Here is a 23,056-nt window from a genome sequence, read left to right as displayed (position 1 = left end):
TTCATTAATGCTTTAATGCTCCAATAAAATCTGTTACATTTATTTTGTCAGAAGTTTTTCTTTCAACATAGTATTAAAAATATGAAATCTGTAGGGATAAATTTGACAAAAGATGTACAAAACCTATGCAATGAAAATACAAACCATCATTGTGAAGACCTACATAAATGGAGAACTATATCATGGATTGGGATACTCGATATTATTAAGATGTCAGTTTTTCCCAAGATGATTTATGATTCAACATAATACAAATAAAAATCATAGAAGTTTTCTTGGTAGAAATGTACAAGTTGATTTTAAAATTTATATGGAAATGCAAAGCATGTAGACTAGCCAAAACAACTTTGAAAAAGTTGAACAAAGTTAGAGAATCTATACTATGTTCAAGGCTAATTACAAAGTTGCATCAATTATGACAGTGTGGGCCGGGCGCGGTGGCTCAAGCCTGTAATCCCAGCACTTTGGGAGGCCGAGACGGGCGGATCACGAGGTCAGGAGATCGAGACCATCCTGGCTGACACAGTGAAACCCCGTCTCTACTAAAAAATACAAAAAAACTAGCCGGGCGAGGTGGCGGGCGCCTGTAGTCCCAGCTACTCGGGAGGCTGAGGCAGGAGAATGGCGTGAACCCGGGAGACGGAGCTTGCAGTGAGCCAAGATCACACCACTGCACTCCAGCCTGGGCGGCAGAGCGAGACTCTGTCTCAAAAAAAAAAAAAAAAAAAAAAAAAAAAAAAAAAAAATTATGACAGTGTGGGATTTATGTAAAGACAAATAGATCAATGGAACAAAATAGAGTCCAGAAATAGAACCACACCTATGTAGCCAATTGATCTCCAACCAAGATGTTTAGATAATTCAATGAGGAAAAGAAAATCTTTCAACAAATGGTGCTGGAACAATTGGATATCCATACGCAAAAAGCAATGAACCACAATCTGTATACCTCACATCATTTACAAAAATAAATTGGATCATAGACCTAAATATAAAAGTTAAAACTATAAAACTTCTATTAAAAAAAGGAGAAAAATTTAGTGGCCTTGGGTTTGGCAAAGATTAAAAAAAAAAGACATAAAAAGCATTAACTATAAAATCAGCAAACTGGACTTCATCACAGTTGAAAAACTTTTGTTCTTCAGAAGTCACTGTTATAAAACTGAAAAGGCAAGCTGTAAACATGGAGAAAACATTTGCAAAACATATCTGGCAAGGGGCTTGTTTTTGAAATATATAAAAAGTTTCCAACTCAACAATATGAAACAATCAAAATTTAAAAATGTGCAAATTTTTTAATAGACACCTCACCAAAGAAGAGGTCTAGACAGAAATAAGCACGTGAACAGTTGCTTTAGATCATTAGTCTTCAGAGAAATGTAAATTAAAACTACAATAAGATACCAGTACACATTAACTAGAATGGCTTAAATTAAAAACAGCAATCAGACCAGACATGGTGACTCATGCCTGTAATCCCAGCACTTTGAGAGGCCGAGGCGAGTGGATCACTTGAGGTCAGAAGTTCCAGATCAGCCTAGCCAACATGGTAAAACCCCATCTCTACTAAAAATACAAAAAAATTAGCTGGGTGTGGTGGTGTGCACCTGTAATCCCAGCTACTTAGGAGGCTGAGGCAGGAGAATTGCTTGAATCCAGGAGGTGGAGGTTGCAGTAAGCAGAGATCACACTACTACACTCCAGCTTGGGCTACAGAGAGAGACTCCATCTCAAACAACAACAACAACAACAACAACAACAACAAAAGCAATCATACAAGTTTTGGCAAAGATGTGGAACAACTGGATCTCTCATATACTGCTGGTGGGAATATAAAATGTTAAGAAAATTGTTTGGCTATTTCTTTTGTAAAATTTTGGCTGGTGTGACAACTCATGACTATAATCCCAGCACTTGGGGCCAGGAGTTTGAGATCAGCCTGGGTAACATGGCAAGACCCTGTCTCTACTAAAAACATGGTTTAAAATTATTAATTTATTTTTATTTTTTAGAGACAGGGTCTTGGTATATTGTCCAGGCTGGTCTTGAACTCTTGGGGTCAAGGGGTCCTCCTGCCTCAGCCTCTTGAGTTATTGGGGTTACAGATGTGAGCCACCACATCCGGCTGTTTGGCTATTTCTTAAAAAGTTAAACATATGGCTGGACTCAGTGGCTCATGCCTATAATCCCAGCTCTTTGGGATTTGGGATCTGCTGAGGCAGGCAGATCACTAGGTCAGGAGTTTGAGACAAGCCTGGCCAACATGATGAAACCCCATCTCTACTAAAAATACAACAAACAAACAAAACCCCCCAAAAAAACTACCTGGGTGGGGCGGGTGCCTGTAGTCCCAGCTACTTGGGAGGCTGAGGCAGGAAAATGGTGTCAACCTGGGAGGCAGAGTCTGCAGTGAGCCGAGATTGCGCCACTGCTCTCCAGCCTGGGCGACAGAGCAAGACTCCGTCTCGAAAAAAAAAAAATGCTAAACTTACACCTTACATACTACTCAGCCATTCCACTCCTTGATATCTGAGGATAATATAATGGAAAGATGAAACTAATCTGGGGAAGAGAATCTGGTTCAAGAGAAGTAGAAACCTATGTCCACACGAAGAAGGAGCATGAGAAAACTTTTGGTGGTGATGGATATGTTCATTGTCTTGATTGTAGTGATGGTTTCATGCATGTGTCGAAATGCATCCACTTTTACACTGTAAATATGAGCAACTCAGCATGGGCATTGTAGCGAGACTGTGTCTCTTCAAAAAAAAAAATACAAACATTATCTAGGAGTGGTGGCCCTTGCCTGTAGTCCCAGCTATTCAGGAGAATTGCTTGAGCCCAGAAGGTTGAGGCTGCAGTAAGCTGTGATTGCACCACTGCACTCCAGCCTGGGGCCAAGAGCAAGAGCCTGTCTCAACAATACCACCACCACCACCACCACCTGAGCAACTGTCTGTCTGTTGTATTTCAATAAAGCTGTAAAAATATAAGATATCTTTGACTGCAAATCACAGAAAAACGAACTCACACTGGCTTAAAGTATAAGGAGGACTTAAATTTAAATTGTTACCCTTAACAATCAGAGTAGAGGTAGGTGGTGCCAGTATTGATTAAATCGGTGGGGTTAAATCATCAAACACCCAGATTAGTTCCATCTTTCCATTATATTATCCTCATTGGTTGCCTTAGTCCATGCTTTGGTTTCCTTCTGGGTTACAAGATGGCTGCCACAGTTCTGGACATCCATCCAGACTCAACGTTGTCTGCCACTTACATCTAAACCCTACATTCAGCCCTTATAGGCTGCTTGGTCTCTTCTATGGGTGTGGTTTACATGGCACTTGCTGTTGCTACTGAAGTGCAGGATTCTCTTGGGGGAGGGTTTCAGGAGGAGCAGACCTCACTAGAATGGGTCAGGGAAGTTGAGCCTCAAGTTCATCTAGCTTATTACTGCATTTTTTTTTTTTTTTTTTTGAGACTGAGTCTTGCTCTTGTCGCCCAGGCTGGAGTGCAGTGGTGCAATCTCGGCTCACTGCAACCTTCATATCCCGGGTTGAAGCTTTCCCTGCCTCCACCTCCTGAGTAGCTGGGATTACAGGTGCCTGCCATCACGCCCGGCTAATTTTTGTACTTTTAGTACAGATGGGGTTTTGCCATGTTAGCCAGGCTGGTCTTGAACTCCTGACCTCAGGTGATTCGCCTGCCTCAACCTCCCAAAGTGCTGGGATTACAGGCGTGAGCCACCACACCCGGCCATTACTACAGCATTTTTGCAGTAGACTGTTCTATGGCTATGACATGAACCACATGGAGACAGTCACATCTCAGAGAACATCCAAATGATTTTCTTGACAGAGGAGGTGCAGTGGGGCAGTGGAGTCTACCCGGTCAGTGTTTTCATTGTGTTTCCTGCACCTATGACACAATTTTCCTTCCACAGTTTTTAAACATAAGGAATGGTAGTGGTGGGAGGGTAGCACAGGGAAGTGTAGGAGTCCCAAACTTAAGTGTCTACAAGGGCTAGTGACTAATTTAAACTCTGTGAATCTGACAAGCTATAAGACAATAGGGAGAGGTGAGGCCTATGATGATCCAGACATTACATCCCATCCCTACAAAAATTGTGGTGCATGGGAAAAAGAAACTCTCTAGGGGCCTCCCTGGAGGAATCTAGGAACAAGGGATGCATATCAGTTTCATATTGCTGTTGTTAACAAACTGCCACAAATTTAGTGGCTTAAAACAGTATAGATTTGTTCTCTTATAATTCTGGAGGCCAGATGTCTAAAATCAATATGTCGGCGGGGCGTAGTAGCTTACGCCTGTAATTCTCGCACTTTGGGAGGGCAAGGCAGGCGGATCACCTGAGGTCAGGAGTTTGAGACCAGCCTGGCCAACATGGTGAAACCCTGTCCCTACTAAAAATGCAAAAATTAGCGGGGCGTGATGGTGTACTCTTGTAGTCCCAGCTATTTGGGAGGCTGAGGTGGGAGAATCACTTGAACTCGGGAGGCAGCCTGGCCAACATGGCGAAACCCCATCTCTACAAAAAATACAAAAAGTAGCTGGGCGTGGTGATACATGCCTGTAATCCCAGCTACTCGGGAGGCTGAGGCAGGAGAGTCGCTTGAACCCAGGAGGTGGAAGTTGCAGTGAGCTGAGATCATGCCCGTGCACTCCAGTCTGGGTGACACAGCAAGACTCCACCTCAAAAAAAAAAAAAAAAAAAGAAAAGAAAATCAATATGTCAACCCAGCTGCGTTTCTGCTGCAGGCTTTAGGGGAGAATCCATTTCCTTGCCTTTTAGAGGCCATTTGCATTCTTTGGCTGGTGGTTCCTTCTTTTTTTTTTTTTTTTTTTTTTTTTTTTTTACACATCACCATATGCGTTTACTTAGTGGTTTGAATGATAAGTTATTGAATGAGTTGAGGTTTATGGTCTCTGTTTTGACTTGAATGTGTTTTTTGAAAATTCTTTTTGGTCCCTTCTTGCTTCACTGCACACTCTTGCTTCTGTTGTCTCAACTACTACCCACTCTGATCGCCTGCCTTTCTCTTATAAGTACTGTTGTGACCACGTCGGGTCCACCCAGATAATCCAGGATAACATACCCCCGATCTCAAAATCGTTAATTTAATCAGAACTGCAAAACCCCTTTTACCATGTAAGGTAACATACTCACAGGTTCCAGAGATTAGGATGTGGGCATATTGGGGGTCATTATTCAGCCTCCCACATGATATGAAATTTAGCTATTTGGGCATCTGCTCTATACATGACCCAAATGGGTCATGCAAACTCCTGGGAAAGGGGAAAGAAGAGCCTAAGGGAGGGGCTTGGAGTGGTGTGAAACTGGGGCTGTCAAGGTGGGACCTGGGATGATAGCATGGAACCCTGAGAATGTGGCTTCTGGTGAGCACTCTACAGGACCAGGCAGTTGAGGATCCTCCTGAGTGTGCCATCCTGGTCAGGAAACTGAGGGTGGCTACAAGGCCCTGCCAGGCTGACTGAGGATAGGACCTATGGTCAAAACTGGAGATAGGCCAGGCGCGGTGGCTCATACCTGTAATCTCAGCACTTTGGGAGGCTGAGGCGAAACGGATCACTTGAGGTCAGGAGTTCAAGACCAGCCTGGCTAACATGGTGAAACCCTGTCCCTACTAAAAATAGAAAAATTAGGCAGGTGTGGTGGTGTGTGCCTGTAATCTGAGTTACTTGGGAGGCTGACATTGCAGTGAGAATCGCTTGAAACCAGGAGGCGGAGGTTGCAGTGAGCTGAGATCATGTCACTGCACTCCAGCCTGGGCAACAGAGAAAGATACTGTCTCAGGAAAAAAAAGAAAAAAATGGGGAGAGCATCTGAGGTCACTATGGTGGGGCATGACAGTGTCCTAACTCAGCTTCAGGGCCAAGGCTAGAGGATAGGATCTGAGCCTGTGTTTGGGGCTGACTCCTTGGGGAGGCAAAGTCAGAAGTCACTTACTGGTGACTTAGAAGTGGGAGGAAGGTTTATGGTTTAGGGTTCTCTTTTGTCAAGCACACAGGATGAGTATAGGAAGTCCCCGGCCAGGAGCTGGGAGAATGGATTCTGTGTGCATGGTCTGAGCTGGCTGAATCAGCACCCAGGACTTGTACCAGTTGGGGTGCAGCTGAGGCAGGCTACGGCTGGCTCTGGGCAGCCTTGCTGAGGCATCTGCAGATACCAGGTGATATGAGCAGAGATGAGAGACTTGCAGGAGGAACCAGGGCATGTCAGAGTTGCTGGCAGGGTCTGGAGCCAGTAGTAGGCCAAGTCACTGGTCTCAAAACCCCGGATCTGCAGAAGCAGGGCTAAATCCACGTGTCTCGTCTCCCAGTCTCAGTCCAGATGCCCCATGAGGGTCAGTCATGAGGGCAGTGCTGCCTGAGAAACTGCAGGATGAGTGGGGCTGGTGACCCTCAAGCAACCAATGGGAGCATGAGGAGTTTCAGCACCAAGGGGGAACACCAAGGCTCCAGATGTTCCAGGAGGTGAGGTGGGTTGTGGTGATTTCTGCTGTGCCCAGATTTGCCCTGAGAGTCCTGTTGTCTGAATTGCTAGGAGCTCCCCCTGGGCTGTGTGGTTTTTTTTCAGGGGATCTTCAGGCCAACCCCTCTTTCCAGGTTGCCCTAACTCAACCCGAGCCCCCGGGGTCCTACCTGCAAGGCAGTGTGTACAGCTCAAGGAATGCGGACTTTCCCCCGGGGATAAACTGGCTACTGGGGATAGGGTTCCAGGCAGAGTGCCAGTGGGCATTTATGGCAGGGCGTGGCAGGCCTCACTCCTGCCGCCTGTAGGTGCGCATAAGGCTGCCTTTCTTGGGCTGCCCCAGGCTTCCCTGAAGTGAGCTCCTTTGAGGACACAGATGCTGGACATCCTGGTCTTTTCCTGACTGTAACCCTTAAATTGCCTTATCCTAACTCATTTCACATGGTTCCTCCCATGATCATCTCCCTTCTTCCCCTATTCGTCCTTTTCAGCCCAGAAGGAAGGAGGAGAAGGGTCCCGGGGGTGAAAGAGGCTAAAGTTTCAGTGCCTCACAGCTCCTGGCAGCAGAGGGGTCAGGCGCACACATCCTGGTGCCAGATTGTCTGGATTCTAATCCTGACTCCACAATGTACCAGCTGTATGAACTGGACAGGTTACTTAACGTCTCTGTGTCTTGATTTTCTTGTCTGTAAAATAGGGAATAATTGTAGTAATCTCCAAGGGTTGCTGGGAGGAGTAAATGAGTTAATATAGGCAAATGGTTTAGGACAGTGCCTGGCACATAGTTAGCATTCCCCACAACCCCTTCCCTCTTCTCTTCCCTCCACCAGCCCAGAGCCCACAGGAGGCAGAGCAACCAAGAGAGCTCAGGTAGTGCAGCAGGCAGGATTAGGTTAGCTAGCAGGCTAATCTAGAGTGGGCTTTGAGTCCAGACCCTGTTGGAATCTAAAGATTCCATCATCCTGACCATGCTGCTAGAGGGGCCAACTGCCTGAAGTCACAGCTGTTGTCTTTTTTTTTTTTTTTTAATAGAGGCAGGGTCTCGCTATGTTGTCCAGGCTGGTCTTGAACTCCTGGGTTCAAGTGATCCACCCACCTCGGCCTCCCAACATGCTAGGATTACAGGTGTGAGCCACCACACCTGGCCAGCTGTTGTCCTTTTTCTTCTGCTTTGCTGTCAGAGGTTCCCACCTGCTGTCACAGAGGGGGAGGAGCTTGAAACAAAGCCTCTGATTGGCTGCTTTCATTTCAGCCAGTCATTTCAGCTCTTGTCAATTTCTAGCCTGACAGGGAGGGGAGGAGCATTAGATATTTAGCTAAACCTCACAGGAATATTTGAATAGGTTAGAGGATGGGGGAGGGAAGAGGGAGGAAAGGAGAGATACAGAGGCACAAAGGCAAGAGTCTTTTCTAATTGTCTAGGATGGCTTGGAAAATCCTGGGGATGGAGTGGGTGGGAGGGGACTGTATGGCCTCCGGGGCTGGAAGCTGACGAAAATGGAGTGGCCATTCCATTTGAGACAAGAGAGACATGGAGAGATGGTGTGCAGTCAAACCTTTTAATGATGTGGTTTTGGTGGGGATTATAAAGGGAGGTGGACCCCTGGGAAGGTGCTTTCCTGAACCACAGCCCCCAGACTTGGGTCACCATTTCCTCTTCCTCCTCCTTGTGTGGGTGGCCCGAGACCTGTAGGACCTTCCCTCCCTTTAGGGTTCTGTAAGGCCCCTTCTCAGTCCTCAGAGTCCATTCTTCTCTTGTGCTGAGGCCTGCAGCGGGACCATATACTTCTGGTGCTCTTGTTGCTGTGGCGTCTGTTTCCCTTTCCTGCAGGGGGCAGAAGAATGGCACTCTGGGTACGTAGCCTCCAGGCCAGGGCCAGGAGATGGGGGCTCCTGTGGGGTCTCCACTCAGCTGTGCCTGGCCACCTGCTCTCTGCCCCCAATGCCTACTGCTCCCCGGAGCTGGGATCCCCAGGAAGGATTCTAGGAGAAGCTCAGGCAATTGGGGACAAAGGGACACAGAGCTTTGGGCTAGAAGAGGACGCCTGGACTTGAGTCTCCATGCCACCTCGCCCTGCATGTGTGACCTGGGATAGATCCCTGCTCCTTTCTGGGTGGGGGCCCACCTGCTCTCCAGGTCCTGCACCGTGTCTGGCAGTGGCTGGCCCAGGGTCTCTGGCAGGAGGACAGTGACAGCGCTGGCGGCCACGGGAACAGCACCGTAGATGAAGAGAGGCACGGAGGGGTAGAGCTCGGTGGTCATGCTCACCAGTGGGCTCACGATGCTGCCCACTCGGGCCATGGTGCTACCCATTCCCAAGCCTGTCTGCCTGCAGGGCCCGCAGCGGATGGGTGTTGGTTAGAGTTCTGGCATGAATGCCCAGGCTCTGGTCCCATCTGGAGGGTGGCAGCTCAGGCTCAGCCCCCAGGACACTCCCAGTACCTCCTCTGTTCCCCATTTAATTAGCAAACCAATTTGGCGATTTTTTTTTTTTTTTTTTTTTGGTAGAGATAGGGTCTCTACATTGCCAGGGCTGGTCTTAAACTCGTGGGCTCAAATGGTCCTCCCCCACCACAGCTGTTGGTGATCTTTTTCAAAAGAGAAATTGGAAAGGGTTCTGGCCAAAGAATAAGGAGACTTAAGATTGAATTTTGCCTCTGCCCTTAACTTGCTGTGTGACTTTGGGCAAGCCCCTTTCCCTCCCTGGGCTTCAGTTTCTGCTGTCAAATGATTCAGTTGTGTTACACTATGGTTCTCAGATCACCTGGAGGAATTGTGTTATAGTTGCAACCAGCCAACATACACCTATTGGATTAGAATCCCTAGTGGGAGGGAGCTGGAATCTGCATGTTAAGAACATTATTCATGACAGAAGAGGTTAAAAACATTGACTCAGGAGACATACTGCTTGGGGTTCAAATGCATGCTTCACCATCTGTTAGCTGTGTGATCTTGGAGAAGTCACTTAACCTCTCTTTGCCTCAGCTTTCATGTTTGTAAATGGGAATAATGATAGTGCCTACCACAATGGCTTGTTATGCAGATTAAATGAATTAATGTTTGTGAAAAGTTTAAGACACTGCCTGGTACATAGTGAGTGCTTCGGATTATTGCTCTTTCATCTGAAATCGGATAAGGGCACAGGACCATGACCCTCAGGGTTCCACTCTGCAGACTTTACAGGCCCACTCCAAGTAGCCCAGGGAAGCCTGACATTTCTTTGACATCTCATGTAAATCTTGCATCCCATTCTTGTTTCTTTTCTTTTCTTTTCTTTTTTGAAATGGAGTCTCGCTCTGTTGCTGGGGCTGGAGTGCAGTGGCACAATCTCAGCTTACTGCAACCTCCACCTCCTGGGATGAAGCGATTCTCCTGCCTCAGCCTCCCAAGTAGCTGGGACTACAAGTGTGCACCACTACGCCCAGCTAATTTTTGTATTTTTAGTAGAGATGGAGTTTCACCATGTTGGTTGGCCAGGATGGTCTCGATCTCTTGACCTCGTGATCTGCCTGCCTCGGCCTCCCAAAGTGTTGGGATTATAGGCATGAGCCACCGTGCCCGGCCCCCGTTCTTGTTTCTTAATGCAAAAATACTGCCCCCCCATCTTAGGACTCAAATGAGCAATACTATATTTATTCCTACTGCTGGGATATTATCAGGAGTGAATCCTGAGATAGGAAATTGCTTTCACGTTTGTGGTCTTTGCTTTCAGATGTATCACTTGGTTTATAGATGGAATGTAGGTTTGGTGGCAGCTTCTAATTTGTGTTTTGGAGATTAAGGGAGGACTTCAATTTGTTGCCTCTGAAATGTGCCTTCTTGGTTCCTTACCCTGCCCCAGTTGGTGGTTCCTTTTGAGATCTTCTTCTAGGGTCTAGTAAGGGCTTAGAGGACAGTAACACCTGTGTTAGCTAGGCCATGAGGTGTGTACTGAGTGGCTACGATGTGCCTTGCAATGGTGAGTGTTGGGAGGGGCCTTTGGGCTGGGATGTACTTGATTTAGCTCTGGGGTCCGACCTGTGCACAGGAGAAATCTTTCTCCTCTTGGAGAACAGCCTCTCCAAGAAAAGGCTGTCATTCTCCTGTTAGCCTCCCACTCACCGGATCATTGTGGGATACAGTTCCCCAGTGTACAGGAAGATGCAGTTGAAGGAGGCAGCCAGACAACCCTTCCCCAGCACAGCAAGAGAGGTTCGGATAACGGACTGGTCTAGAGAGAAAGAAGGAGGGATAGCTGGAGCCTGGGAGTGGAGGCTAGGAGGAATTGGCCCCCTCCCTTCTGAGAGGTTGGGTTATATGTGGGGATGGGACTGAGGAGAAGGGGCCAAGGTGCTCTTGGGTGCTCACCCTGGGGTACCACCCCATTGAGCAGGATGCAGATGCCTGCCAGCAGCAGTGCGGCCATCTGGGCAGGCCGGCGACCCAGGGAGTTGATGACAAGGAAGCCCACAAGCTTGGCAGGTAGGTCCACAGCACCAAAGATCACCTGGATTAGGTAGATGCTGACTCCAAAGCCCTGCAGGTCCATGACCAGCCCATAGTATGCAAAGCTAGTGGCAAACCTAGCAGAGAGAAGAGAGGGATATGGAGTTTGTTAGGGAGGCTTAAAGTGGGGTCCTTTTTCAAAAGCGGGGGAGTTGCATTGGGTACCCTGCTTAAGGAGCTGGAATCTGTCTTGGCTAATATTTCTTCGTTTAACCATATAATCAAACTGCAGGGTTTAAGTATTGAGGTTGTCCTCTAATACTCCAGATTTCTCAATCTTCTGATAACTAGGGTCCCAGTTAATTGGGGGAATTTTCACTTAGTTGCTGTGTAGGATTTACATAGGTCTAGTTCTCATCTTTGCAGTTGATGCTGGGCTGAGGGAGGGCAGGTGGATATCCAAGCCATCTTCAGGGCCAAGGCAGCTGGGAGAGTACATACCCTTCTGGGACCTGTCCATGGTCCTGGGATGAGTGTTGTGCTTTTTAAGATGTCAAGAGCCCAAAAAACAAAGCTCAAGATTATTGGCTAGAGCCCATGGCTGAGAATAAATCCCAAATTGGAAGCAAATAATTCATTGGCAGGATTGTTCCTTCTGATCATGTTTCCCTTAACTGTCATGGGATTGCTATGGTGATGGGAAGGAAGGATAATGGGGAGTGTTGCAAAGGGAAAGGAAGATTTTCTTTGGCCTTGGCCAAAGTGTTCTTTGGAGATGAATTTTAGTCATCTTGTTGCCTGTGCCTGTGTTTCTGGCAGGCACCATCAAGCCAGTAAAATCTATGAATATTTTGCAAGCCAGACTGGTCTCTGCCTTCATGATGTAAGTCTATTGACTCTGGAGCCCATTGGTCCTGATGAGGTGTCTCCATATTGGAACAGGGCTAGTGAAAGGACAAGATGGGGAGACTGGTGTCCTGTGTGGAGACTGGGACTGAGTCGAGGCTGGGGGGCATTTGGTTCCTAAGGGTGATCCCTAGTAAGGGGTTACTGCTTCTCACAGCAGGTCTGCTGACCTTCCTGCCCTCTTGTCTGGCCTCTTCCACCCATTGTGTCTCCTCCCGCCCCAGCCAGCCTTTTGTCTCAGTCTGTCCGTCTTTCTGGGCCTACCACAGCATGGAGAGGCAGAGGAAGAGGTGGCGGAGGGTGGGGCAACGCAGCAGCTCCATGGCCGATGCCTGGCCTTTGCCCATGGTCAGCTCCTTCTGCAGACTGGCCCGGAGTACCTGCTGGGACCGGCAGAGCTCAGGGCCCGGGATCTTCCCAAGGAGCTCCTCCCTAATCGCTTACTCAGAGGAGTTCCCTGGGCCCTGGGTTTGGGGTTTGAGGATGAAGCCCTAGGAGGTTATCATGGGAAGTCTCAGGGGATCTCACCTCCATACTCAACTTGGCTCCTTCTTCCCGCTTCCCATTGATCCGGGCGACTCTCTGCAGGGCCCTCAGGGTGAGGTCCAGCCTCCCGGAGGAGGAGTGCCAGCGGGCCGACTCGATGAAGAACCTGGGAGCAGGGGTGGGGGTGGGTGTCAGCATGGCTTCAGTTCCAGTCAGCTGGGTGGGGGGCTGGGGCTGGGCTTTCCAGGGGCCTGCGATGGGATTTTATTTAAGGTTGGGAACCCAGGGGCCTTGCCAAATCCCTCTCTCTAGGACCACGAGGCAGTGCCCAGCTTGGTAATGACATATTCCCCAATCCAGAAGCTCAGCTCTTGGTTGCTGGTAGGGGGAGCAGAGCAGGCAGGCTGACTGAGTAGGGGAAGCCAGAGAATTGGATATCCTGGGGCAAAGCCTTCTCCCCGCAGCCTTGGTTTCCCTGTCTGCCACACAGAGGCATTGTACTGGGTTTGACCTTCTCTCCATTTGTGGGATGGGATGTGTGCTGAGCTCTGGGAGATGTCCTGTCCCTTGCAGCCCTCTGGGCTCCTGTGGCAACCATGTCCTACCCTAGGCCCCACGCACCAGGAGTAGATGAAGAAGGCAAAAAAAGGCACAGAGATCAGCAGCTGCAGGTGGCGCCAGTGGGGCACAGCATAGGCCACACCGGCCAGGAGGAACTGGCCCAGGCTGTAGACATAGCCAATCAAGGTGCCCACGCAGGCCCGCGTGTGGATGGGCATCCACTCCACATCTGGAAAGAGGGTTAAGACAGGATGCTGCAACTACCTGGGCTGCTGGGCTAGTAAAGACCCTCCCTCCATCCAAACCTTGGCCTGTCCCAAGGCTCAGTGGAAAATGCATCGAGTAAGTTGAGTGCCGGGGTGATGAGAGCGGGGCAATTTCAGTGGAGGTATGGATGGGGAATTGGGTTCAGAATATCTGGGAACTGCCCGCTCCACATTCTTGATTTTTTTGTTTTTTCTGCTCCTCCTCAACCCATTCTCCTGACTAGAGTTCCTTCTCCATTGAGAGCACCTCTGGCCACTTGGTCTGTCTTCAACAGCAACCATTCTTCTGGCCTTCCTCAGCTGTGGACTGGATTCCACTCTCACTGGCCAGAGCAGCTTGGAGGAGGCAGTGGCTCTTCTGCATCCCGGAGTCTTGAGGTAGGAGTGGGACCACCTGTCTGGTGTGGTCTGGAGAGGCCTACCTCCTGTCCAGGTGGGCTCCCCATTGGGCTGCTGGGACAGGGACTTGGATACTTAGGCTGGACTTGGGGGCTGGATTTCTTAGGTGTCTTGCCCAGGTTCTAGCCCAGTCCCGGTTAATTCGTCTAGTCCAGAGAATCCCAAATCCTTGGATTTCCTTCTATGGTTGAGGAATGACCTTGGGTAAATCCTTTCCCTTCTTCTCAGCCTCAGATTCCTCACTTGAGAAACATGGGGTAAGGGGGGGTTATCTATCAGAGGATGCACATCCATGGCCCATGGAGAGACCACACTCAGTCCACGAATGTGTCTTGTCTGCACGATGCTGCCTCACCCTATGTTTATTATTAGAGTTAATTGCAAACATTGAAAACACTGGGACATTTTACATTAATCAAAGAGGAGGGGGAAGCTATGACAGCCCTAGGATCTCCTGCCTGGAGCAGCTGTGTGCCTGGGGTGTCTCTGGATGAATGTGTCTCTCCTTTGAATACAGTTCTCACCATTCCCTAATGCCTCCTGCACCTGGCCTGCTTGGCCTCTTGCATGACCTGCTGGCTCTAACAATGGAGATCGCAATCCTGTTTTTAAATGAGGGGTCAGGGTGGCATGAGCCTGAGAAAAAGCTTGTTGTATTGGCAGGAAGGTGAGACCCAAGAGAGAGGCTGGAGGGCAGGCAGGGCTCAGGAGGGGCAGGCTGGGAGGGGAGGCTGGAAAGGGGTTGCTGGGCTGGGTGGCCAGAGGGGAGTGGGCTGGTAAGCGTCTCTCACTCAGTGTCATGCAGTTGAGGGCGATGCCAGCCAGAGACATGCCCGAGAGGAGCCGGAAGGCGCAGTAGATGGGGAAGTTGGGTGCGAAGGCTGCACAGGTCCCTGACACAGCTGTCTGCAGGTAGTTCAAGATCAGTACCTTCCGGCGGCCTAGCCTGTGGGAGGAGGGGAGACCTGTAACACGGCCCTGGAGACTGATGGGGGCCAGGCTGAGCCAGGAGAGGAGGGCTCGCACTGGATCATGCCTAGGCTGGGGTATTTTGAGGACCTCTGTGGTATTATGAGACTGGTGCTGTAGATTCTCAAACCAGCCCCGGCTGGCAATGCCAAGCTCCCACCTAGACCCCCTGAGCCCAGCTGAGCCCCTAATCCCAGCCCAGCCCCTTGACCCTACCCAGGACTGACCTGTCTGCAAGGTAGCCGAACACCATGGCTCCGAGCAGCACCCCCACCATGTATAAGGACTGGGCCAGCTGGCGTAAGGCCCTGTGAGAGCACACGAGGTCCCACTGTGGGGAGAGGAGCAAGGGTCAGGCAGAGATGAGCCTGGCTTCAGAGAATCCCCTTCCCCTCCTTCAGCTGGTCCTCTGGGGTCCATGTCACCCTCTTCCTCTGGCACTTTGCCCTTTGCTTCTCTAGTCCTGACAGCTGAAAGCGTTTTTCTTTTTAACTCAGCAATTAAAAAACTCAGCAGTTAACTTCTCCATGTACATTTTTTTTTTTAACAAAGGCCCCCATCTTCCCATCTTGGCCCCTGGATGGGGAGCCCCAGGTCCTCACCTCAGTCACGATGGTAGATGGGAAGGTGCTGTTGTCATAGATCCAGCCATCGGTGCAGGGCTCTGTGGCCCCCGTGCCATTGGCTTCTGTGCCATTGGGAAAGGGCGGTCCCCACTGAGGGGAGGTGAAGCGGAGGCAGGACTCAGGCTGCCCCTGCCTGTCCCGGGGCAGCCAGGCCTCCAGCCCCCCATCCTTGCTGAGGTTGGCGTTGGCAGGTGGGCGGCAGTGGTGGGTGGGGATGGCAGCAGTGAAGTTCTGCACAGTGTTGTGAGAAGCCATCAGGAGCAGGGGGAGGACCACCAGGGTGACCTGGATCTGCTGGAAGCGGCCGACACCCCCCACCTGCTGCAGGAGGTCATTAAAGGCCATTGGGCCAGGCCCAGCCCAGCGGCTGGGGGCTGAGGCCTCCCAATCCCAGGACCTCTGCCTCTCTGCCTGCCTGCCGTCCTCTGCTGGAGGAGCAGCACTGCCGTTGCCTCCGCAGCTGGGTTGCTCCGGGAGCTGAGTCCGAGCTGCTCTGTGGGGGGACAGCAGCCTCCTTGGCTGCTCCTCCTTCTTCCCCGGTCTCCCTGATCTGTCCCTCCCTTTTCCCCTTGCAGCTTCTCCTCACTTCGGGGGTCAGGGCAGCTCGGCTTTCAGGGTCGGCTGGAGGCCTGACCCTTGCATGGGCAGTTTTTAATCCTTGACCTGGAGGGAATGAGTTAAAGTGTGACTTGGTATCAGAAGGATTAACCCTCCAAGGATTCCTTGTGTCAGTGGAATTTCTCCAAGTGGTTATAAAGGGCAGGAGAGGGTGGACTGAAGCAGGAGTGGGGAGAGGGGTGTATTGGGGGGGCATCTGGGCGTCTGGGGGTAGGAGGAGCCAGAGTAGGATCTATTGGATCTATTTGTCTTCCTTTTAAGAATGAGACTGGGCTCTGGGAAGTGTGGTGGCCTCTTGAGGAGTTTCTGCCCTTTTTAGTGGATGAGATCCAAATAGTCTGCCTTTGGGAAGGGTTGCCAGGGAAATTACAGGGTGCCCAATCAAATTTGCATTTTAGGTCAATGAAGAATTTTTAAAAGTATGAGTATGTCTCTAATATTGCATGGGACATACTTATACTAAAAAATTCTTCATTGATTTGAAATGCAAATTTGACTGGGCACCCTGTATCCTTATTTGCTAAATGTGACAGCCCCAGTCGTTGTTCTTCTGGGGACAGCTCGCATCTTATAGAACCACGGGCTTGTTCATTTGGAAGAAACAACAGAGGTCAGAGGCTGCTCTTGGAGTGGGACCTAAGACCAATGTCATACACAACGTGGGGTGGTTCTGCAGTGGCTCTTCTGGCCCTTCCAAGGGTTGGATTTTCCCCTAGTCATACTGTCTTCTGTCCAAAGTGTCTCTTTCCTTTTCTTTTCATTTCTCTTTTCTTTTTTTCTTTTCTTTTCTGACACAGTCTCACTCTGTTGCCCAGGCTGGAGTGCAATGGTGCAATCTCCCCTCCCCTCACCTCCTTTTCTCTTTTCTTTTCTTTTCTGACACAGTCTTACTCTGTTGCCCAGGCTGGAGTGCAATGGTGCAATCTCAGTTCACTGCAACCTCCACCTCTCAGGTTCAAGCGATTCTTGTGCCTCAGCCTCCTGAGTAGCTGGGATTACAGGCATGTGCTACCACGCGTGGCTAATTTTTGTTATTTTTAGTAGAGATGGGGTTTCGCCATGTTGGCCAGGCTGGTCTTGAACTCCTGACTTCAGATGATCTGCCCCCCTCGGCCTCCCAAAATGCTGAGATTACAGGCGTGAGCCACCGCGACTGGCCTCTTTGCTTTATTTTTGAGATAGGGTCTCACTCTGTCATCCAGGCTGGAGTGCAGTGGCACAGTCTTGGCACACTGCAGCCTTGACTTCCCTGGTCTCAGGTGATCTTCCCAGTTCAGCTTCCTGAGTAGCTAGAACTACATGTGCGCACCAGTACACATGTATTTATTTATTTATTTTTAAGAGATGTGGTTTTGCCATGTTGCCCAGGCTGGTCTTGAACTCCTGGGCTCAAGCAATCCACCTGCCTCAGCCTTCCAAATTGCTGGGATTACAGGAGTAACCCACTGCGCCCAGCCATAGTGTTATTTTTTAAAACAATGAGCATGAACTTACTGTATTTTTAGCCACAACTCTAAGATGACATGAATTCAATGACATGAATTCCTCCAACAGAGTTTTGGCTCCTGAGTCACATGTGATCAGGGAAGTGTGGAGCTCTGATTGGATGGGCTTCCATGGGATCCAGTTGGTTGGATCCCAGATTGGGGACACTGAGAGACAGTAGGTGGCAGCTTCTTGTTATTAACTTGTGCAATTCATATTATATAAAACATAGACTCTGGAGTCAGTCTACTTGGACCCACACCCTCACTCCACACTTATTGGCTGTGGAACCAGGGGCAAGTGACTAAACTCCTCTGTACCTCAGTGTCCTCATTTGCAAGATGGGGATAATAGCTACGTTTGCTGCCTTGAGTTTTTGGAGCATTAAATGAACTAATATAGATAAGAAGCTTAAAGTAGCTCAGATGCCCTGTAATTCAGTGGTTACTGACTCTTCTTATTTGTTTCTGGTGAAAAGGTGAGACTATCACATTGATTTTAGAAAGAAAATGTGTCTAAGTACATCTTATCCGAAGAAGAGTGATTTTTGACTGGGGGTGATTTTGCCCCCCAGGGGACACTTGGCAATGTCTGGAGGTATTTTTGGTTGTCACGACTCAGGATGGTGGTGGTGCTACTGGCTTTTAGCAGGTAGAGGTTAGGGATGCCGCTGAATATCCTGCAATGCACAGGACAGGCCCCCACAACAAAGAAATATCTAGACCCCCAAATGTCAGTGGTGCTGAGATTGAGAAACGCTACCTTAAAAGATGTTGCAGGCCGGGCACAGTGGCTCATGCTTATAATCCTAGCACTTTGGGAGGCTGAGGCAGGCAGATCACAAGGTCAGGAGTTTGAGACCATCCTGGCTAACATGGTGAAACCCCATCTCTACTAAAAATACAAAAATTAGGTGGTGCGCACCTGTAATCCCAGCTACTCAAAAAGGCTGAGGCAGAAGAATTGCTTGAACCTGGGAGGTGGAGGTTGCAGTGAGCTGAGATCATGCCACTGCACTCCAGTCTGGGCGACAGAGTGAGACTTCATTAAAAAAGGAAAAAAAAAAAAAAAAAAAAGATGTTGCAGAGTTTGTGTGTTTAGTAATCAATCTTATACCTGCTTGGTCAAGGAAAGATGACTCCTATCAAAATATTTCCAGGAACCCCCAGAATCTCATTTTGTGAAGAAAATGTTTTAGAAGGCAAGGAAGAGAAATCCTCCTCCTCCTTGTTCTGCTGGAGGACAGCTGGATAACCTGGCCTCCAAAGGCCTGCAGCTCTTCCCCAGCCTGGGCCCACCCAGCCACTTCCACCACTGGGGTGGCTGAATCAGGAAACGGATCTTCCTGTGTCTGCTCTAACACCCTTCTCCACTATGTCCTAGCTTGACTGTTGAGCTTGGCTTACCATGCTGGACTCTTCCTTGCCCTTTATGGTGTGTTTCCATTCTGAGTCTCTAACTGTCCCTCTAGGTAACCTGGCTCCTGCTGACTGCCCCTCCACCTAGCTTTGTCATTCTCTTGGCATGTGTCTAAACATGATGGATGATTAGGGTTCCATCGTTTTACAGAAAGCACTCTAGGTCCTATACAAATGAGCCAATGCCAAGGGTCATGAGAAGAAAGGATGTTTCTCTCCGTCTTGCTGTTGAAGGGATGTAGTTTGATGTCCAACTTCTCTCGTTAGAAGTCAAGATGCCCTGTTCATGTTGTGTAGTTTATGCAAACTTCAGTCTTGTGCATGAAGCTGGGAGGGTATTTATCATTCATCAGGACCCTGAGATCCATGAAGTCTTTGATTGGTTCAGACCTATTCTGTCTAACTTCAAAGCTGAGTTCTTTTTTTTTTTTTTTTTTTTTTTTTTTTTGAGACGGAGTCTCGCTCTGCCGCCCAGGCTGGAGTGCAGTGGCCGGATCTCAGCTCACTGCAAGCTCCGCCTCCCGGGTTCACGCCATTCTCCTGCCTCAGCCTCCCGAGTAGTTGGGACTACAGGCGCCCGCCACCGCGCCCGGCTAGTTTTTTGTATTTTTTAGTAGAGACGGGGTTTCACCGTGTTAGCCAGGATGGTCTCGATCTCCTGACCTCATGATCCGCCCGTCTCGGCCTCCCAAAGTGCTGGGATTACAGGCTTGAGCCACCGCGCCCGGCCAAAGCTGAGTTCTTAACTGCTGCTGTTGAGGTGTAGACTGCCCAGCCCAAAGGGTTTTGGAAATTATCTGGGCTCATTTGTACAAAAGAGAAAAGGGGAGGCCCAGAAAGGGATGCAACTCAACCCAGCCTTCCCCCTCCCACCTGGTGTTGGTTCTGGGCTGGGACCCAGTGGGTATCCAGATGCCTGACAACATTCTCCAGGCCAAGATACATAAGAGTCCTGTGGTCTGGGGTTGCGAGGACAGCTGGACAAACAGCTTGGGGACTGTGGGGCCAGTCTCCTGCTAGGACCTGGTGCCCTCATGGGGGAGTGGGTGGAGTGTTGAGGGCAGCAGGGGATGGTGGGCCCCTACAAGCACCCTCCCTCTCTAAGCCTGTGCCAACCCCGCCTTGGAGAAGAGCTCCCTCCTGACTGCCTGAGGAGCTCCGAGCCTGGCTGAGTCTGGAAAAACCTCCATTGGAGACTCTGGGCCCTGAATTGTGTTTGGGTCCTGGGATCATCTGAGTGCCAAGGGTTTCCCAGCAGCCTCCTGGCTCATGGAGAGTTTCTGGATGGGCATACTCGCATGGCAAGTGATTTCCAGAGCCAGGAACTGTCCCTTAGGGGAAACTTCTGGGCCACTGAAACCTCACAATTGCACTTCCTTGTGCTGACTGGAATGTAGACTTAAATTCTGGTCATACTTACTGAGAAAGGGTCAAATCTGGGAATCTGTGATTGGCCCAGAGCCATAGAACCACATGCCATCTAAGTTTAACACCATCACTCAGGTAAAAACGTCTCATTGTACACATAAGGAGACCAAGGCCCAGAGCAGGCAAAGGATTTGTCCATGATCACACAGCAAGCAAGTCTGGAACTCAACTCTTTGGACTCCATTGTTCTTCCTACCATGCCAGCAGCCATCACATATCCCAGATTTTCTGGGAGAAGTCCTGATTTTGTATAACTTTATTCCATTATATAAATGGGATTTAAAGTGTGGGACTACCTGTGATTTTGGTTTTTATTCTTTTGTGAGACGTTTCAAATAAATAATTTACAGATCATATAAAACAGTCTTGCTTAGATCACGTGCCCTAACCATGGGTTTGAAATGATTGACTTGGGGAGGAGTCCAGCAGATTCCAAGTGTGTGCCAGGCCCCTCGCAACATTCTGAGTAAGGAATTCTGAGATACACTGTGAGCTTTGTGCCTTGTGGCCTGATTATCCTGGCTGATGGATGGTGCAGAAATTAGAAATTCCTCCAAAGACTTCCATTTATAGACTGGACATGAGGCCAGTGACCTGTGAGTTGACACAGCATGAGGACTCTGCCCAAAAGTGGTGCTCCATATTGGATCTCCATGCATCGAGCCAGGTGGAGTCCCTGCTTAGAGACAGAAGGGAGGGAGTAGAAAAAGCAAGCGGAGCTGGGGCTGTAGAGGAATAAGCAGCAATGGAGAGGAGGAAGAATCCAGAATGGGGATTTGGGGATTGCAAGAAGAACCGGTCTTGTGAGTGGCCGGTTTGTCCTGACCAACATCCCAGTTCACCATGAGTCCTGACCATGTACCTGGAAAGCATTTTCCTGGGTGTCTTCCCTTCCCGTCATGCATGTCCTTGCAATAAGCACCCCGAAGCAGCACAGGAATAGTCATGGCCGGGACATCCCGGCAACCACTCTGAATTCTGGACAGCTGAAAGATGGGGGCATGGCAGGGTCAGTGTTCCTCCCTGAGCCTAGTCCTTCTCCCTCCAGGTTGAGACCCAGTCAAACGAAGGGGAGGCATTGCTGGCTCTGTTGTCAGCTGATCCTAGGCTCCAAGGTAGAAACTCTATAGGTAGAAACCAGGTTCCAAGATAGAAACTAGCTGGCTTCTCCCCATTCAACCCCATAGCACTTTCAGCATAAGGGCCAGATCTCAGGGGGCAGTGTGGCACAAGGCTGGTCCTAGGTGCCAGCCCCAGGTGCGCAAGAGGGAGTCCTGCATCCAAAATGATCACAAATGGCCAGTCCCAGCAGCTTCCCACGTGGCTGGGTGACAGATGGGTTGGGATGGGAGACCCTTCTGCCCTTCTCATTCTTTTTCTTCTTGCCTCTTGATTCTCTTCCCTGACTTACCCCTGACTTCCCCTACTTATGCTTTCTAGGATCTCCTGCCAAATCATCTATGGTACTTGGACTCAAATTCTTGTCTTGGAGTCTGCTTCCAGGCAAACACCCACTAAGACACGACTGTGATCATAGTTCATTGTCTGATAAGCAGGTACCCAACCCAGGCTCTGGGGCGGGCGGGGAGTCCCAGAAGGCTTTTCAGAGGAATCCATCCAAGCTAGGCCTTAAGGATGAGTTGGTGTGAGCCAAGTGCCGTGGAGTTGGATGGGGAGAAGCCAAGCGCTGGACATGGTGAAGAGCAGAGGCAGTCTAGGATCTGAAAAAAGTCAGTGGAGGCTGGATTTCTGGGTACAAGGTAGAGAGTGTTAAAAACCAAAGCTGTTGAGGCAGGTTGGGCCTGGTCATGGCAGGCCTTGTGAAAGACTTTAGATTAAAATCTAAATGTTTTAATGTTGAAGCAGGGGTACAATATGACCCCTTTCATATTTATTAAGCTGTCTCTCAAATATCTAAATATAGATTTGAGAGTAATTAGCTCTGTGTCTGATAATTGAAGCCCTGTAGTATGTCTGAGTTGTCCAATGTGGTAGCCAGTAGCCACTACTGAGTGCTTGAATTGAGTTAGTCCAGGCCGGGTGTGGTGGCTCAAGCCTGTAATCCCAGCACTTTGGGAGGCCGAGACGGGCGGATCACGAGGTCAGGAGATCGAGACCATCCTGGCTAACACCGTGAAACCCCATCTCTACTAAAAAAAATACAAAAAACTAGCCGGGCGAGGTGGCAGGTGCCTGTAGTCCCAGCTACTCGGGAGGCTGAGACAGGAGAATGGCGTGAACCCGGGAGGCGGAGCTTGCAGTGAGCCGAGATCTGGCCATTGCAATCCAGCCTGGGTGACAGAGCAAGACTCCGTCTCAAAAAAAAAAAAAAAAAAAAAAAATGAATTGAGTTAGTCCAAACTGAAATATGCTGCTAGTGGAAAATACACACCAGAATTTGAAGACTTAGTTTGAATTTAAGGTTATAAAATATCTAATTAATAATGTTAATATTGATTAATCCTGAAATGCAATATTTGAAGATATTGGGCCAAACAAATATTATTATATTATATATATAATATACTCAAGATTTATCTCACCTGTTTTCTTTTAGCTTTTTAGAAATGGCTACTAGATGATTTGGAATTACATACGTGGCTTATACTCTATTTCCCCTGGATAGTGCTGGGGAAGAATGTTACAGGAAGAGGTCCTAGGAAAGATTCTTGGGAACATCAGTGTTGAAGAGATGATGGGGGAGAGGATCTGCTTTTGGAGCTGTTTGGTTACAAGGAGCAGCCCATCAAGTTAGCTTAAACAGAAAGGGGAATTTATTTGGAGAATTCAGGGATATTTCATAGAATCCCAAGGTAAAAAGCGCATCCAGGTCTGATGAGGAACCGAGACCTGGAATTCGTTAAGAACCAGTGGAAGTCACCTCACCAGCTCTTTTCATCTGGGCCCATGTGGTCTCTTGTTCTCTTTTTCTCTGTGCACCTGCCTTACTCTCTTGC

At 49.1% G+C, this 23,056-nt stretch overlaps 2 protein-coding genes across 13 annotated transcripts in view; one reads left to right on the top strand and one right to left on the bottom strand.

Annotated features, from left to right (window-relative positions):
* LOC105469473 (organic anion transporter 7) overlaps positions 1–23,056 on the top strand; it is a 169,165-nt gene that overhangs the window by 72,516 nt on the left and 73,593 nt on the right. For all 10 annotated transcript variants that reach the window (XM_071074438.1, XM_071074442.1, XM_071074440.1 and 7 more), the window contains one exon: positions 13,381–13,534. The gene's annotated coding sequence lies outside the window, so the exon portion shown is untranslated. The remainder of the gene's footprint in view (positions 1–13,380; positions 13,535–23,056) is intronic.
* LOC105469476 (solute carrier family 22 member 6) lies at positions 8,057–15,787 on the bottom strand. 3 transcript variants are annotated; one of them, XM_011720506.2, is made up of 10 exons: positions 15,127–15,786; positions 14,752–14,855; positions 14,347–14,501; positions 12,951–13,119; positions 12,372–12,495; positions 12,108–12,226; positions 10,860–11,074; positions 10,614–10,722; positions 8,638–8,841; positions 8,057–8,336 (listed from the first exon to the last, which is right to left on the bottom strand). In XM_011720506.2, exons 1-10 carry the CDS (start codon positions 15,493–15,495, stop codon positions 8,249–8,251), a joined length of 1,656 nt encoding a protein of 551 aa, XP_011718808.1. In that variant the 5' UTR covers positions 15,496–15,786; the 3' UTR covers positions 8,057–8,248. The 3 variants fall into 3 exon arrangements, with proteins under 3 accessions (XP_011718808.1, XP_011718809.1, XP_011718810.1); XM_011720507.3 differs by having other exon boundaries at positions 12,108–12,223; XM_011720508.2 differs by lacking the exon at positions 8,638–8,841 and having other exon boundaries at positions 15,127–15,787.

The sequence above is a fragment of the Macaca nemestrina genome, chromosome 12 (assembly GCF_043159975.1).
Source record: "Macaca nemestrina isolate mMacNem1 chromosome 12, mMacNem.hap1, whole genome shotgun sequence".
Taxonomy (NCBI): Eukaryota; Metazoa; Chordata; class Mammalia; order Primates; family Cercopithecidae; genus Macaca; species Macaca nemestrina.
The sequence above is the reverse complement of the archived record's forward strand: the minus strand, read 5'-3'. Positions and strand labels throughout refer to the sequence as shown.

Excerpts from the sequence above, each read along its gene's own strand:
- LOC105469476 (XM_011720506.2), bottom strand. The coding sequence starts at position 15,495 with ATGGCCTTTAATGACCTCCTGCAGCAGGTGGGGGGTGTCGGCCGCTTC. Across the intron at positions 13,120-14,346 it reads CCTCAACTGCATGACACTGA|ATGTGGAGTGGATGCCCATC; the intron begins GTGAGAGACGCT and ends CCCTCTTTCCAG. Across the intron at positions 8,842-10,613 it reads CTGTATCCCACAATGATCCG|GCAGACAGGCTTGGGAATGG; the intron begins GTGAGTGGGAGG and ends CGGGCCCTGCAG.